Source organism: Pelophylax lessonae, assembly GCF_965119305.1.
Source record: "Pelophylax lessonae genome assembly, chromosome: 4".
In the NCBI taxonomy this organism is placed as follows: Eukaryota; Metazoa; Chordata; class Amphibia; order Anura; family Ranidae; genus Pelophylax; species Pelophylax lessonae.
In genome coordinates this window covers 91,413,275-91,426,416 of record NC_138771.1, presented here as the reverse complement: position 1 = coordinate 91,426,416, position 13,142 = coordinate 91,413,275, and the positions used below count along the sequence as shown (strand labels likewise).

Sequence of the window (13,142 nt, the reverse complement as noted above, 5' to 3'; positions counted from 1 at the left end):
CTCCTTGGTTGGCACTTTTATTCAGGGTGTGCGGCATCTGGTTCCTCCTAGGAGGGATCCCTTGCCCCCTTGGGACTTGAATCTAGTCCTGTCTGTGTTACAACGTGCTCCTTTTGAACAGATCAGGGAGATCTCGTTGTCTATGTTGTCCAAAAAGGTCGCCTTTTTGGTGGCGATCACTTCGGCTCGCAGAGTGTCGGAACTGGCGGCTTTGTCCTGCAAGTCTCCGTACCTGGTTGTTCATTTGGATAAGGTGGTCTTGCGACCTAATCCTTCTTTTCTGCCGAAACGAGTTTCGGAATTCCATCTTAACGAGGATATTGTTTTGCCTTCGTTGTGCACGAAGCCTAAACATCCTAAGGAGGTGAGATTGCATTCTCTGGATGTTGTTCGAGCGATTAGGGTTTACCTTAAATCGACTGAGTCTTTTCGAAAGACGGACTCCTTGTTTGTTCTTCCAGAGGGTCCTCGGAAGGGCATGGCGGCTTCCGCCTCTACCATTGCCAAATGGATCAGGCAGACCATTGAACAGGCTTATGCCTTGCAGGGGAAGGTTCCCCCTGTGCCTGTGAAGGCGCACTCTACTAGATCTCTGAGTACGTCTTGGGCCTGTCGTCATGGGGCTTCTGTAGCCCAGGTGTGTAAGGCGGCGACTTGGTCGACCGTGCACACTTTCACAAAATTCTACAAAGTAGATGTTCAGGCATCGGCGGATGCTTCCTTTGGCCGCAAGGTTCTTAGTGCGGCTGTTCCCTAGGGTCCCTTGTTGGGGACTCCTGGCTGTTGGGATAAGTTTTGTATCCCCTGGTTTTTTGTCTTTTCCTGGGTTGTTGCTCCTGTTGAGCACTTATTTTTGCTGTTGCCCAGCTGGTTTCCTTCCTTTGGTAAGGTTCCTTTCTTTGATGTGGAGACTGCGTTGCCTTTCGGCGCGGATGCGTTTCCCACCCCTCATGTTTGCACTGCTTTGGGACGTCCCCATATGTGACGAATATGAAGAGGCGGCGACTGTCGGAGGACGTAAGAGAAAACGGAATTTTTGTAAAATCTTACCTGTAAAATTCCTTTCTCTGAGTCCTCCGACAGTCGCCGCCCCCGCCCCTCTTTTGGGGTTTGAATGTATACTCTACTGCTATTCCACTAAAACTGAGATATGGTTGCAGGAAGTAGGAGGGTATTGACTGAGGGGACCACCCCTTGAGGGTGGGATATGTTAAAGCTTTATTGTTAACATATTCTGTTGCCTAGCTACTCCTTCGGAGCAAAGTCTAATACCCCATATGTGACGAATATGAAGAGGCGGCGACTGTCGGAGGACTCAGAGAAAGGAATTTTACAGGTAAGATTTTACAAAAATTCCGTTTTTCATTTGTTCAGGAGGCAATACTGCCGACTTTTGATGCCTGTTTTTTTATTGCTGAATGGCAACTTTATATTGCAGAAACATGCCGCTACTACGATCCAATCAGATCAGACCTAATCACTTGCATGATAGAGTTTGAAAGGTGGTGCCGTCTGTCAAACTCTGCACGTAGGGTTAAAGCAGAACTTACCTGCATCCGAGCACCAGAGACTGAAAATTTTATTTCATTAATTTGTGATATTCAAAGGGACCTCACCCATCCATCTATGTATCCATTCTTGATTTTGTTGAGAAATCACATTGAAAAACACCCTCCTAGCATTTCTAGCCAAAGGCATCATGAGTAAGAACAGAAGATTCATGTAGCATTAACTTCATGGAATCCATCTGCCATTAGCTCTGACATGTAGAGAGGAGGGTGTGCTTAGCCAAGAAATCCCCTCCTCCAAAAAATTGCCTATGAAGATACATTGGGTGTATGACATCATTTTGGCCTAGGCCAGCAACCAGGAAGTAGCTAAAAAAAAAGTAAAGTATAATATTCCTTCCTATCTATTTACTAAGGCTAGCAGTATAAGGATTAAAATAGTTAATGTTGATTGAGAGAGTTTATTTTTACTTTAACCACTTGACCACTGCACTTTAGCTGATATACGGCTGCAGCGTGGCTCTCCAGTTCTGGGGGGCCTCCCTGGATATCCTGAAAACGCGCTTCCCGCATGCACCCTAGCAGCACGCATCGGGAAGTGTCTGTGAAAGGACACAGTGGATCACAGATCGGGGTAAAGGGCCAATCACAGTGGCCCTGTACCATGTGATCAGCTGTGTCCAATCACAGCTGGTCACATGTAAACAGTCTTGCCGGTTATCAGCTCTCCTTTCCTCACACAGAGACAGCATGTGAGGAAAGGAGAGCTGATCTGACAGGAAACAGGGAGTACAGCATTTACTCGGATTATCAGTGCAGCCCCATCAGTGCCAATCCCTGCAGCTTATCAGTGCCCATCAGCGTCACCTATCAGTGCCCATCAGTGTGGCCTCATCTGTGCCCATCAGCGCAGCTTCATTAGCAAACATCAGTGAAGAAGAAAAAATACTTTTTTTTTGTATTCCATGTGAAGTCTTTCTTTTTTTGAATCAGGTTTTTTTTTTTATTAAATAGTTTTTCCAGTTTGCAACAAAATGTAAGCAAATAATGTGTTTCCACAAAACATGTGGAGATAAAAGAAAGACATACAAAGTAAAATCATTAGGTTCAAGTAGCTCATGCGACTTCTAGAACATATCATATCCTTCATATAGGTCCTTCCAATACAGCGATGGGTATGCAGTGACAAATGTTATACTTCTTACCAATGATAGGTCGGGACAATAAAGTATACATGATATTGTTATAATGCTAGAACCCAATATACAATCAGCTGCCCCAACCCACAGGCAATTTCTTTTAAGTTGCAGGTCATCACTCAGTGACAGGGTAGAATGTGTAGAAAAGTTTGATTCCAGCTATCGGGACCATATTTTTTGATTTTTTCGTTGAATTTTTCTGTGTTTGTAGGTCAGTTCCTTCCTCCATAAATTGTGATTGACATACCCCGTCTATTAAGAGCTTGTGGGTGGGACAGATGATATCCATTTTTGCAGTATGAGTTTACAGGCTATATACATAGTCTGTATCGGTAATACATGCATATCAGGTGGAAACATATCCTCCAATATATACAGTACCACCTAGTAGTGCTATCTTTGGATCAGACGTTACACGTGTGGAACATAAAGTATTTAAGGTAGTAAATATCATTAGGTTAATAATGTTGCTTATGGGGAGTTTAATAAGTCCAATGGATAATGAATAATTGGGTCAAACACTGTGAGGAAGATATTAAAACTTTGTAAGACTTCTAAGGCTTGATCATGTAAAGTCTTTCGCACCATGAGTTCATTTGGGACACAGCTGCCAGATGTGCTTTATTATTCTTATAGTTATTGTTCCTCCTGTCCTGGGTAACTCATTCACGAATATGATATGGCCTTAGGATCCAGTGCCTGGAAGAGGGGTATAGTCTAGGTCAGGGGGCTCCAAATGATTTAAAGAAAGGGCTAGTTTACTATCCTTCAGACTTTATGAGGGTTGGATTGGGGTCAGTTGGAGTAGAAAATGGCCCTGCATTAGTGAAAGTAAACAATGCCTCAGTCTTGGTGGTCAGTGGGAATAAAAAATTACAGTCTGTAGTTAGTAGGAGGAGAAATACTGCCCCATTGTTGATATCTATGGGAGAAATTGTCCCCTATATCAGTGGGAGTAATAGGGCTCGATAAAGGTAAGCAAGGGGCTGCATCTGGCTCAAGGGCAGCAGTTGAAGACCACTAGTCTAGGTGAAGAAAATGTTTTTCTTAGTGTCCAATCTTTAAATGTAGGTTTTATACCCCAGAGGTCTTCTTTTACCCCCAGTGAGCTCAAGAAGGGAAGGATTTTTATTGTAAATACACAAAAATACCCTTTTACCCTTTAAAGTTTTCAGTTAACCTATATCAGGGCTGTCCCTCTTGGGGCTCAAAGGACTTTTTGCAGCCCACAACTTTGACAGCCCTGGCTAATATCATTATTGCATAAATATGTAATTGTGTGTGTTTTTTATTGCGGGAAATAGTTATATAACTTCTAAATTGTTTATTTAATTTGTATTAATTGTATTTTATCTAAAGAAAAATGATTTTCTCCCAGCCTCCAATGGCAAGGTTCCATATTGTGCTTTCATCAATTGACACTTTAGTGAAATCTATAGCTATGTATCTCCAGGAACAGGATTTTGTACAATCATTATTGATATTTAATTTTTATTTACAACATACCACAAAAGATCATAATGTGCAGAGGGTAAATCTAGCTGGTCAGTGAGATTAAGTCGTTTACTGATTTTCTTTTGTGTATGAATAAGTTGGGAGTGAAATACCTTACAAAAGTTTTTATATAATGTTCCCATTGGCATCATCCCAATTATATATAGAAAGAAAACAACAGAAAAAGGGGCGGGGCTTAAAATATGGCTTTGAGAACATATCACACAAGATTTTTAAATTCAAAATATTTTTATCAGATATACAAATCATTTAAAAGAACGCCTATTGGCATAAAAACATGAACATTTATACTTACAGTGGAAATCATCATAGTACATTTCGTAGGAACATAAAGTTTGAATATGTGTTCAATGGTTAATTGGTCAACATGTTTCGCGGGAACACCCACTTTCTCAGGACCACACCAATACAAACAGTATATAGTTCCTAACTAACAACAAAAACATATACATGTGTAATATACGACAAAAATATTTCTAACTTACATACAGGCAAATAAATATATGAACATCAGCAATAAATGAACATTTGTATCATATATAGACCTAAATGTTATTGGCCAATAGATTGGTGAGCTCTTACACGGGCAACAGTTATAATAATATTAGAGTGTACAGTATGAAACATACCTTTACCGATGATATATAATTGTGATAAGCACTATCAAAAAAGAAACAACATAACAAGAATCAAGTCTCCAGGCAAAGGTTATGCCTACCGACCCATGGGAACAACTCACCACTATTTGAAGCAAACATGGAGAAAGTGATATAAGACCGTCTAAGTGTGTACAAGAGATACCTAAATTCTATGTTGTACATACTGTCCAAGGTAGAAAAATCTCACCACATTATGGAATAAAGATGGCATAATCCTTCAGAGGTCAAATATCGTATGTTGAACCAAGGTTACACAGATAATGGTAACCAGCCCTCAAAGACCATCTTAAGCCCTGGAATGACAAACAGGGGGGCCATGCGCTTTAAAAAATTATTCACAATGAGTACCAACACATAAAAATGTATCCATTGCCAACTGTATATGTCCCCATGGAGAAATAAGGCTTACCACATAAAGGTGTAGTCAAAGGGCTTCCAAAAAATGAAGTAGGTATGGCACACTCCTTCAGAGAGCAGACATCATGATCTTGTATATGTTAAAAAGCCAGGATACAAAAATAATAACCATCTTTTAGATGGTGCTAATCTCAACTATATATCATTGTGAAAGGTATGTTTCCTACTGTACACTCTAGTATTATTATAACTGCTGCCCACATAGGAGCTCATCAATCTATTGGACAAAAAACACTTAGGTCTATATATGATATGAATGTTCCTTAATTGCTGATGTTCAATTATTTCTTTGCATGAATGTAAGTTTGAATTATGTCATATATTACACATGTATATGTTTTTGTTTTCAGTTAAAAACTATATACTGTTTGTATTGGTGTGGTCCTGAGGAAGTGGGCATTCCCACGAAACACGTTGACCAATCCACCATTGAACATATATACAAACTTTCATGTTCCTACGAAATGTACTATGATGATTTGCACTGTATGGTATACAATTTCATGTTTTTATGTCCAAAGGCGTTCTTGTAAATGATTTGTATATCTATTAAAAATATTTTGAATTTTAAATATCTTGTGTGATATGTTCTCAGAGGCATATTTAAAGTCCCGCCCCCTTTTTTCTGTAGTTTCCTTTCTATGTTTGCTAATTTTATAATTTATAATGCATAGTAATATTAGGTGTTAGTGAACAGACAACCCCACTATCATTTTTTCTCTATCGCTCATTGACAGACGTAGTCTTCTTGATTCTCAAGAGCTGGGTTATGTTGTCTCCGCAGGAGTAGGACTAGGCAGAAAGACAAAACGTTCTGGCTCCACCTTAGGGGCAGTCCCTGAGGGTATATCCTCCCTCTCTCTGCTACAGGGAATCAGTTTTTTTCTGTCTAGTCAGGAGTAAGGACCTAAGTTCCTTGCTGGGATCTTTTGGTCCTGGCAAGACTTTTTTTCTTTAAGAAAAAGACATTTTTTAGGTAGTTTTCTCCAGTGTTTTTTTCCTGTGAGATCTTCAAGCAAAAATGCCGGACTGGGCGACACTTGTGGTCACCCCAGCCGGCCTACGAGCGCGCGCAGACCATGGCATTGCGCTTGGTCGGCCGCGACATATTCAAGTAAGTATGCGGGGCCGGGCGACGGGCTGGATGTTGAGATCCAGTGGTCACCCCGGTTTCTGCCTACGAGCGCGTGCAGACCAGAGCTCCGCGCTGGGTCGGCCGCGACGGAGTCCCAGTGAAGGGACTTACTTTGCGAGTTAAAAGTCTCGCTTGGACGCCAGGTACCAGAGAGTCGAGGCGTCCGGAGTGGTCCACAAACCCCCACCCCGGTGGAGAGGGTATTGTGAAGAGAGGGTGCCTGTCGTTTCGATATGGTGAGTAAACGTTCCCTTTTTTCCTCGTTATGAGGCAGTATGTATTATGGGCCCCTCCATATATGGTCAGTATATATCTGATACTTACAAGTCCCCCTTGTAATACAGCATGTGCTTGTGGGAAGTGGACTTGGTTTAAGAGCTAACACTCTACCCAGCATACTGTAACACTACAGCAGACATAGGAGGTATAATCCTACCTTATGTGTAGTGTATCTTCTGTAGATCCATATATCGCCTCTTAGCAGAGATGCAGGTGGATGTGCTGGGAAAACGATTTCGGCGGTCCGCCGCCATTTTGCCGTAGACCGAATGCATGTATGTCCTCAGGTCACGCCGGCCGCCATGTTTTTGGAGTCTTATGTCTCTTCTATGGGGGCGGCCATGTTTTGTGAGCCCAGCTACCTCGTGGAGAGCTGGGAACGCCGGAAGGCGTACACAGGGGGCGGAGCCACGCCTTCTACCCGGGAAAAAGCAAACAGCTCCTTCCAGTCTGTGTAAGACAGACGCTGACTGCAGTTGGTTGGAAACTGCACTGCATCGGTTGGTGAGCCTTGGGGGTCCCTCTCTCTCTCTGTGGGATCGAGAAGCAGGTACTCTGAGGGGCGCTATTGCGCTAGGGGGAGACACACAAAAAAAAAAAAAAAGTTTTTTTGTTTTGCTGGCAAAGGTGTCCGGTATTAACATGGACCCTGCCACTCATGTATCTCCTCCGGATCCCCTCGAGGGGTCTGCGGGATCCTCCAGCACCCCATTGACAATTGAATCATTGTCAGCTATTATGGAAACTTTTGTGTCCCGGGTGGAAGTGGCTTGTCAGGGACAGGGCGCAAGAAAGCGACCCCCGCCTAACCCCTTATTATCTGAAACCTCGGATTCAGACTCTGAGCCTATTTCTGCAGTTGCAGGTACTTCATCTGGGATTGGTGTCTCGGGTCCTGTCTCTTCAGACAGTGAGGAGGATGTTTCGGCATCCGCCATAGCCCGAGAGGAAGCGTTGGTAAACGCACTCATTGTATCTGTTCTAGAGACCTTAAGGTTACAGGGTATTCCATCGGAAATAGCTGAAACTGAAATCCCTTTTGGGACTAAAAAACGCATCAAAGTGGCGAAGGTTTTTCCATTGCCCAAATGTTTTGGCAATCCAATCGAAGAAGAATGGCGTCTGCCAAAACGCACTTTTACTATTTCTAAACGCATTGACAGGCGTTATCCGTTTGAGGAAACCCTTATTAAGAAATGGACAGAACCACCTGTGGTGGATTCACCAATTGCTAGATTGAATAAAGCCACGGTTATTCCTTTAGAAGACGCTCCGTCTTTTAAAGATCCAGTGGATCGCAAGATAGAAGCTATGTCTCGCACCATGTTTTCCTTGATTGGATCAGCTTTCAGACCTATAATGGCTATTGGTCTGGTTTCGCAGGCTGTAACTGAATGGACCAAGTGGTTACGCCGGGACTTAGAAGAGGTCCCTCAGGCGGTATCAGATTTGTTGGAACAAATGATACAGGGGTTACAGTTTGTGTGTGATGCGGCGTTAGACGCCACTCCATTATTGGCGCGAGCATCAGTCTCAGCAGTGGTTCTCAGGCGTACACTGTGGCTAAAAGGTTGGTTAGCCGACCAAGGTTCCAAAAAAGCATTGGCTAATATCCCCTTTTCAGGAGAGCGTCTATTTGGAGCCAACTTAGATGAGATCATTAAAGATCTCACGGGTGGAAAGAGCACCTTTTTACCGCAAAATTTTAAAGGTAGAGGAACTCGTCAAAGACGAGGGCCTTCTTTTTCTGCTCACAAGAGGTTTTTTCGTCCCGCGGGTGAAAAAACTAAGTCCTCCAAAGCTCCTGCAGGAGGCGTCAGGGGTCGTTGGTCGGGCAAGCAAAAGCCCGCCCCCTCCAGACCTGAAGATAAACCATCCAAAGCCTGAAGGTGCGCCCCCACCCATAACTGGGGTGGGGGGACGTCTTCGCCGGTTCCCGGATCCATGGCTTTCCAGAATCCCGGACAAATGGGTTTGCGAAGTCATAAGGTCAGGGTACAAGATCGAGTTTCGATCTCTCCCACCGGCGCGATTCTTCCCTTCCAATATCCGACTATCCTCAGATCGTTTAGAAGATCTGCGGAGAGCAGTCACAGATTTACTACAACAAGGAGTGGTAGTCCACGTTCCTTGGACAGAACGGTTTCAAGGGTTTTATTCAAACCTATTTACAATACCCAGGAAAGAGGGCAAAGTGCGTCCAATTCTGGACTTAAGAGCACTCAATTTTTTCGTCAACATAAGAAGATTCAGAATGGAGTCCATTCGCACGGTAGCAGCCTTCCTGCATCCAGGGGATGTCCTAGCGTCCATAGACATCAAAGACGCCTATCTTCACATTCCCATTTTCGCAGGACATCAGCGGTTTCTACGCTTTTCCGTAGAGGAGAACCACTATCAGTTTGTGGCGTTACCTTTCGGTCTCGCCACGGCTCCGCGGGTCTTCACAAAGGTGTTGGCCCCAATGTTGGCACTTCTGCGCCAAAGAGGTATATCGATCCTTGGTTACCTAGACGATCTTCTGCTTCATGCAGAGTCTCCTCAGACCTTGCTACAAAACATAGAAATTACTATGATTTCTTTACAGGAATTCGGGTGGCTGGTGAACCAGCAAAAGTCATTTCTGGTTCCCACCCAGAGGCTCGAATATCTGGGTCTAATTCTAGACACAGTCAGGACAAGAGTTTTTCTTCCGGTAGGGAAACTCCGAAAGATTCAATCAGCAGTCCAGTTGTTACTGTCCAACAGCTGGTCTTCCCTTCGGACTTGCATGAGGGTTCTGGGGTTGATGGTGGCTTCATTCAAAGCAGTCCCATTTGCCCAGTCCCATACCCAAATTCTTCAGCAAGAGATTCTTCTCAGATGGAATCGGAATCCGGAATCCCTGGACAATCAGATCCGATTGAGCAAACAGACCAGAGAGTCTCTGGTCTGGTGGCTTCGGTCTCCGATGCTCAGCCAGGGAAAGTCATTTCTGCCAATATATTGGACGATAGTGACCACGGATGCCAGTCTATCCGGATGGGGAGGAATTCTCGGTCAGTTATCTGTCCAGGGACTTTGGTCCCCGGAAGAATCCAGGTTACCGATAAATGTATTGGAACTGAGAGCGATCAGACTTTGTCTGATTCACTGGACCGAGCAGCTCCAGGGCAGCCCGGTTCGGATCCAGTCGGACAATGCCACGGCCGTGGCTTATGTCAATCACCAGGGGGGCACCAAGAGTGTCCGAGCGGCCAAAGAAGTGGCTTGCATTCTTCGCTGGGCGGAACGATTTGTTCCAGCAATCTCTGCGGTGTTCATTCCGGGGGTGGAGAATTGGCAGGCAGATTATCTCAGCCGTCAGACCCTGGATCAGGGGGAATGGTCCCTCCATCCAGACGTTTTCCACCAGTTGTGCCTACGGTGGGGCACCCCGGATGTGGATCTGTTGGCATCACGATTCAACAGGAAAGTTCAGAGATTCGTGGCTCGCTCCCGCGATCCTCTAGCAGAAACCGCAGACGCACTGATCGCCCCGTGGGGGCAATACCAGCTAATATATGCCTTCCCTCCTCTCGCGTTATTGCCAAGACTTCTTCGCAGGATAGAGGAGGAAGGAATCCCTGTAATCCTGGTAGCTCCGGACTGGCCTCGTCGAGCTTGGTACGCCGACATGGTCAGACTGGTGGCGGACGTCCCGTGGAGACTTCCTCTCAGGGAGGATCTACTGTCTCAGGGACCGATCTTCCATCCTGCTTTACGATCGCTGGCTTTAACGGCCTGGCTATTGAGACCCAGGTGCTGAAGGACAAAGGTTTGTCAGCTTCAGTTATTCCTACTCTAGTTGAAGCAAGGAAAGCGACTTCCAGAAAGATTTATCATCGCACATGGAAGTCCTACATTGCATGGTGTGAACCTTTGGGGTTCCGTCCTCGGTCTTATTCGATTAGTCGAATATTGGCTTTTCTGCAACAAGGGGTTGAGCAGAAACTGGCCTTGAGTACTATCAAGGGTCAGGTCTCAGCATTAGCCATCTTCTTTCAGAAACCTTTGGCTACTCATTCCTTGGTGCGGAATTTCATCCAGGGGGTGCGACATCTGGCTCCGCCAGTGCACGCACCGTTACCTCCCTGGGATCTTAATTTAGTGTTGTCGGTTCTTCAGAAACCTCCCTTTGAAGATATTAGGGAGATTCCTCTACCTACGTTGTCCCAGAAGGTGGCCTTCTTGGTGGCTATTACTTCTGCACGCAGGGTGTCAGAACTGGCCGCATTATCTTGTCGTTCACCATATCTGGTGGTTCATAGAGATAAGGTGGTTCTTCGTCCGAATCCATCCTTCCTACCAAAAGTGGTTTCAGAATTTCATCTGAATGAAGAAATTGTATTACCTTCCCTGTGTCCTAAGCCCAGTCATCCTCGGGAGTTTGCTTTACACTCCTTGGATGTGGTCCGGGCGATCAGGGTATACTTGAAAACGACAGACTCGTTTCGCAAGACGGATTCACTTTTTGTGATCCCAGATGGACCCAAAAAGGGGTTGCCTGCATCTGCCGCAACCATTTCCAGATGGATCAGACAGACGGTAGTACAGGCTTATTCTATTAAGGGTCGGGAGCCCCCGTTCCCTGTTAAGGCGCACTCCACTCGGGCACTTAGTGCGTCATGGGCCTTTCGCCATCAGGCGTCAGTGGTCCAGGTGTGCAAGGCGGCTACCTGGTCGTCGGTGCATACCTTTACTAAACATTATAAAGTTGATGTAATGGCATCGTCTGATGCCTCGTTTGGCTGCAAGGTTTTGCAGGCCGCAATTTGAGGAGACCAGTGGTCTACCTCGAGGGTTTTTTCCGTTGGAAAATTTTTCTTTAGTCTCATTCTTTGTTTATAATGAGCCTTTAAAACTTCTAGTTTGGCACCAGTTGGGCCTTCTAGATTGGATTTGATTTTGTCAATCCCACCCCTCATTTGTGGCACTGCTTCTGGATGTCCCAGCTCTTGAGAATCAAGAAGACTACGTCTGTCAATGAGCGATAGAGAAAAATGGATTTTTGTAAGATCTTACCGTAAAATCCTTTTCTCTTAAGCTCATTGACAGACGTAGTACCCGCCCCTCTATCATTGAGTTGGGTTGGGTTAAATTCTCTGTACTGCTTTAAAACAGAACTGATTCCCTGTAGCAGAGAGAGGGAGGATATACCCTCAGGGACTGCCCCTAAGGTGGAGCCAGAACGTTTTGTCTTTCTGCCTAGTCCTACTCCTGCGGAGACAACATAACCCAGCTCTTGAGAATCAAGAAGACTACGTCTGTCAATGAGCTTAAGAGAAAAGGATTTTACGGTAAGATCTTACAAAAATCCATTTTTTTTTTTTTTGCTTTGTGTCATACTATGATTTCCTGTATTTTCAGTTCCGTAATTCTCTCTGTTTGCTTATGGAAACCCTAAATGCCACCACTCCTCACTATGTGCGATGCATAAAGCCTAACGATGAAAAGATGCCATTTGAGTAAGTATGAAGTTAAGGTGCTAGTCTGTTTAAAAACTATTTCAATTATATGCCGGGGTGAAGAAAAAAAAAAAGATGCGATATATCTCTGGCATACAAGCACATTTTCATAAGTATTGGTCCTTCAAAGGTTCAAGGTCAGAAAAATACCTGTTGATCTTCCGGAAATGCACTCAGCTTCTAAGTCCTGTTCTTGTCCTGACAACGTTCAGCATATTTGTGGACAGAGTGTTTTCAGTCCTTCCCATATTTTTTTGCTGAACTACTGAGACCTACCTACACTCCATCCCCATGGGTTCATTTACTAAAACTGCAGAGTGCAAAATCTGATGCAGCTGTGCATGGTAGCCAATCAGCGTCCAGTTTTTGTCTTGTCAAAGCCTAAGGCTCCTTTCACACGGGCGGTGCACCCGACGGAGTCCATTTTGCTCAGCGGGGATCGATCCGATGATCCCCGCTGAGCAGGCGGATGACAGCTCCCTCTCCGCTCTGTGTCAGATTCCCGCTCTCCTCTATGGGAGATCGGATGATAACAATCGCCTGTCCATTTTCATCCGATCATATCTGATCCTCCAGATGGATGGAAAATAGGGTTTCTATACGTCCGGGTTTCACAGACAGGATCGGATAGCAGCAGGTGTCACCGGAGATGTCTCCACTGACATCCGCCGCTCCATAGGGCTGCATGGAACATCCGATCCAGACCGCCTGAAAAACTGAGAGGCGGACCTGATCTGAAAGCCCGTGTGAAAGAAGCCTAAATGAACAAGCTGAAGTTAGAAGCTGATTGGCTACCATGCACAGCTGCTTTAGATTTTGCACTCCCCAGTTTTAATTGAATTCAACCCCAAAGTGTATTTATTCAGTAGTCCCATTTTTTTTTGCCATTATCAGACAGATATAACAAAACTTAATAATTTATTTAACAGACCAAAAGGTCAGAG

The 13,142-nt window shown here is 44.7% G+C and overlaps 1 protein-coding gene across 2 annotated transcripts in view; it reads left to right on the top strand.

Moving 5' to 3' along the window:
• Positions 1-13,142, top strand: part of MYO5C (myosin VC) — a 231,607-nt gene that overhangs the window by 128,785 nt on the left and 89,680 nt on the right. For both annotated transcript variants that reach the window (XM_082256678.1, XM_082256677.1), the window contains exon 16: positions 12,101-12,198. In XM_082256678.1, coding sequence (XP_082112804.1) covers positions 12,101-12,198 — 98 coding nt within the window. The remainder of the gene's footprint in view (positions 1-12,100; positions 12,199-13,142) is intronic.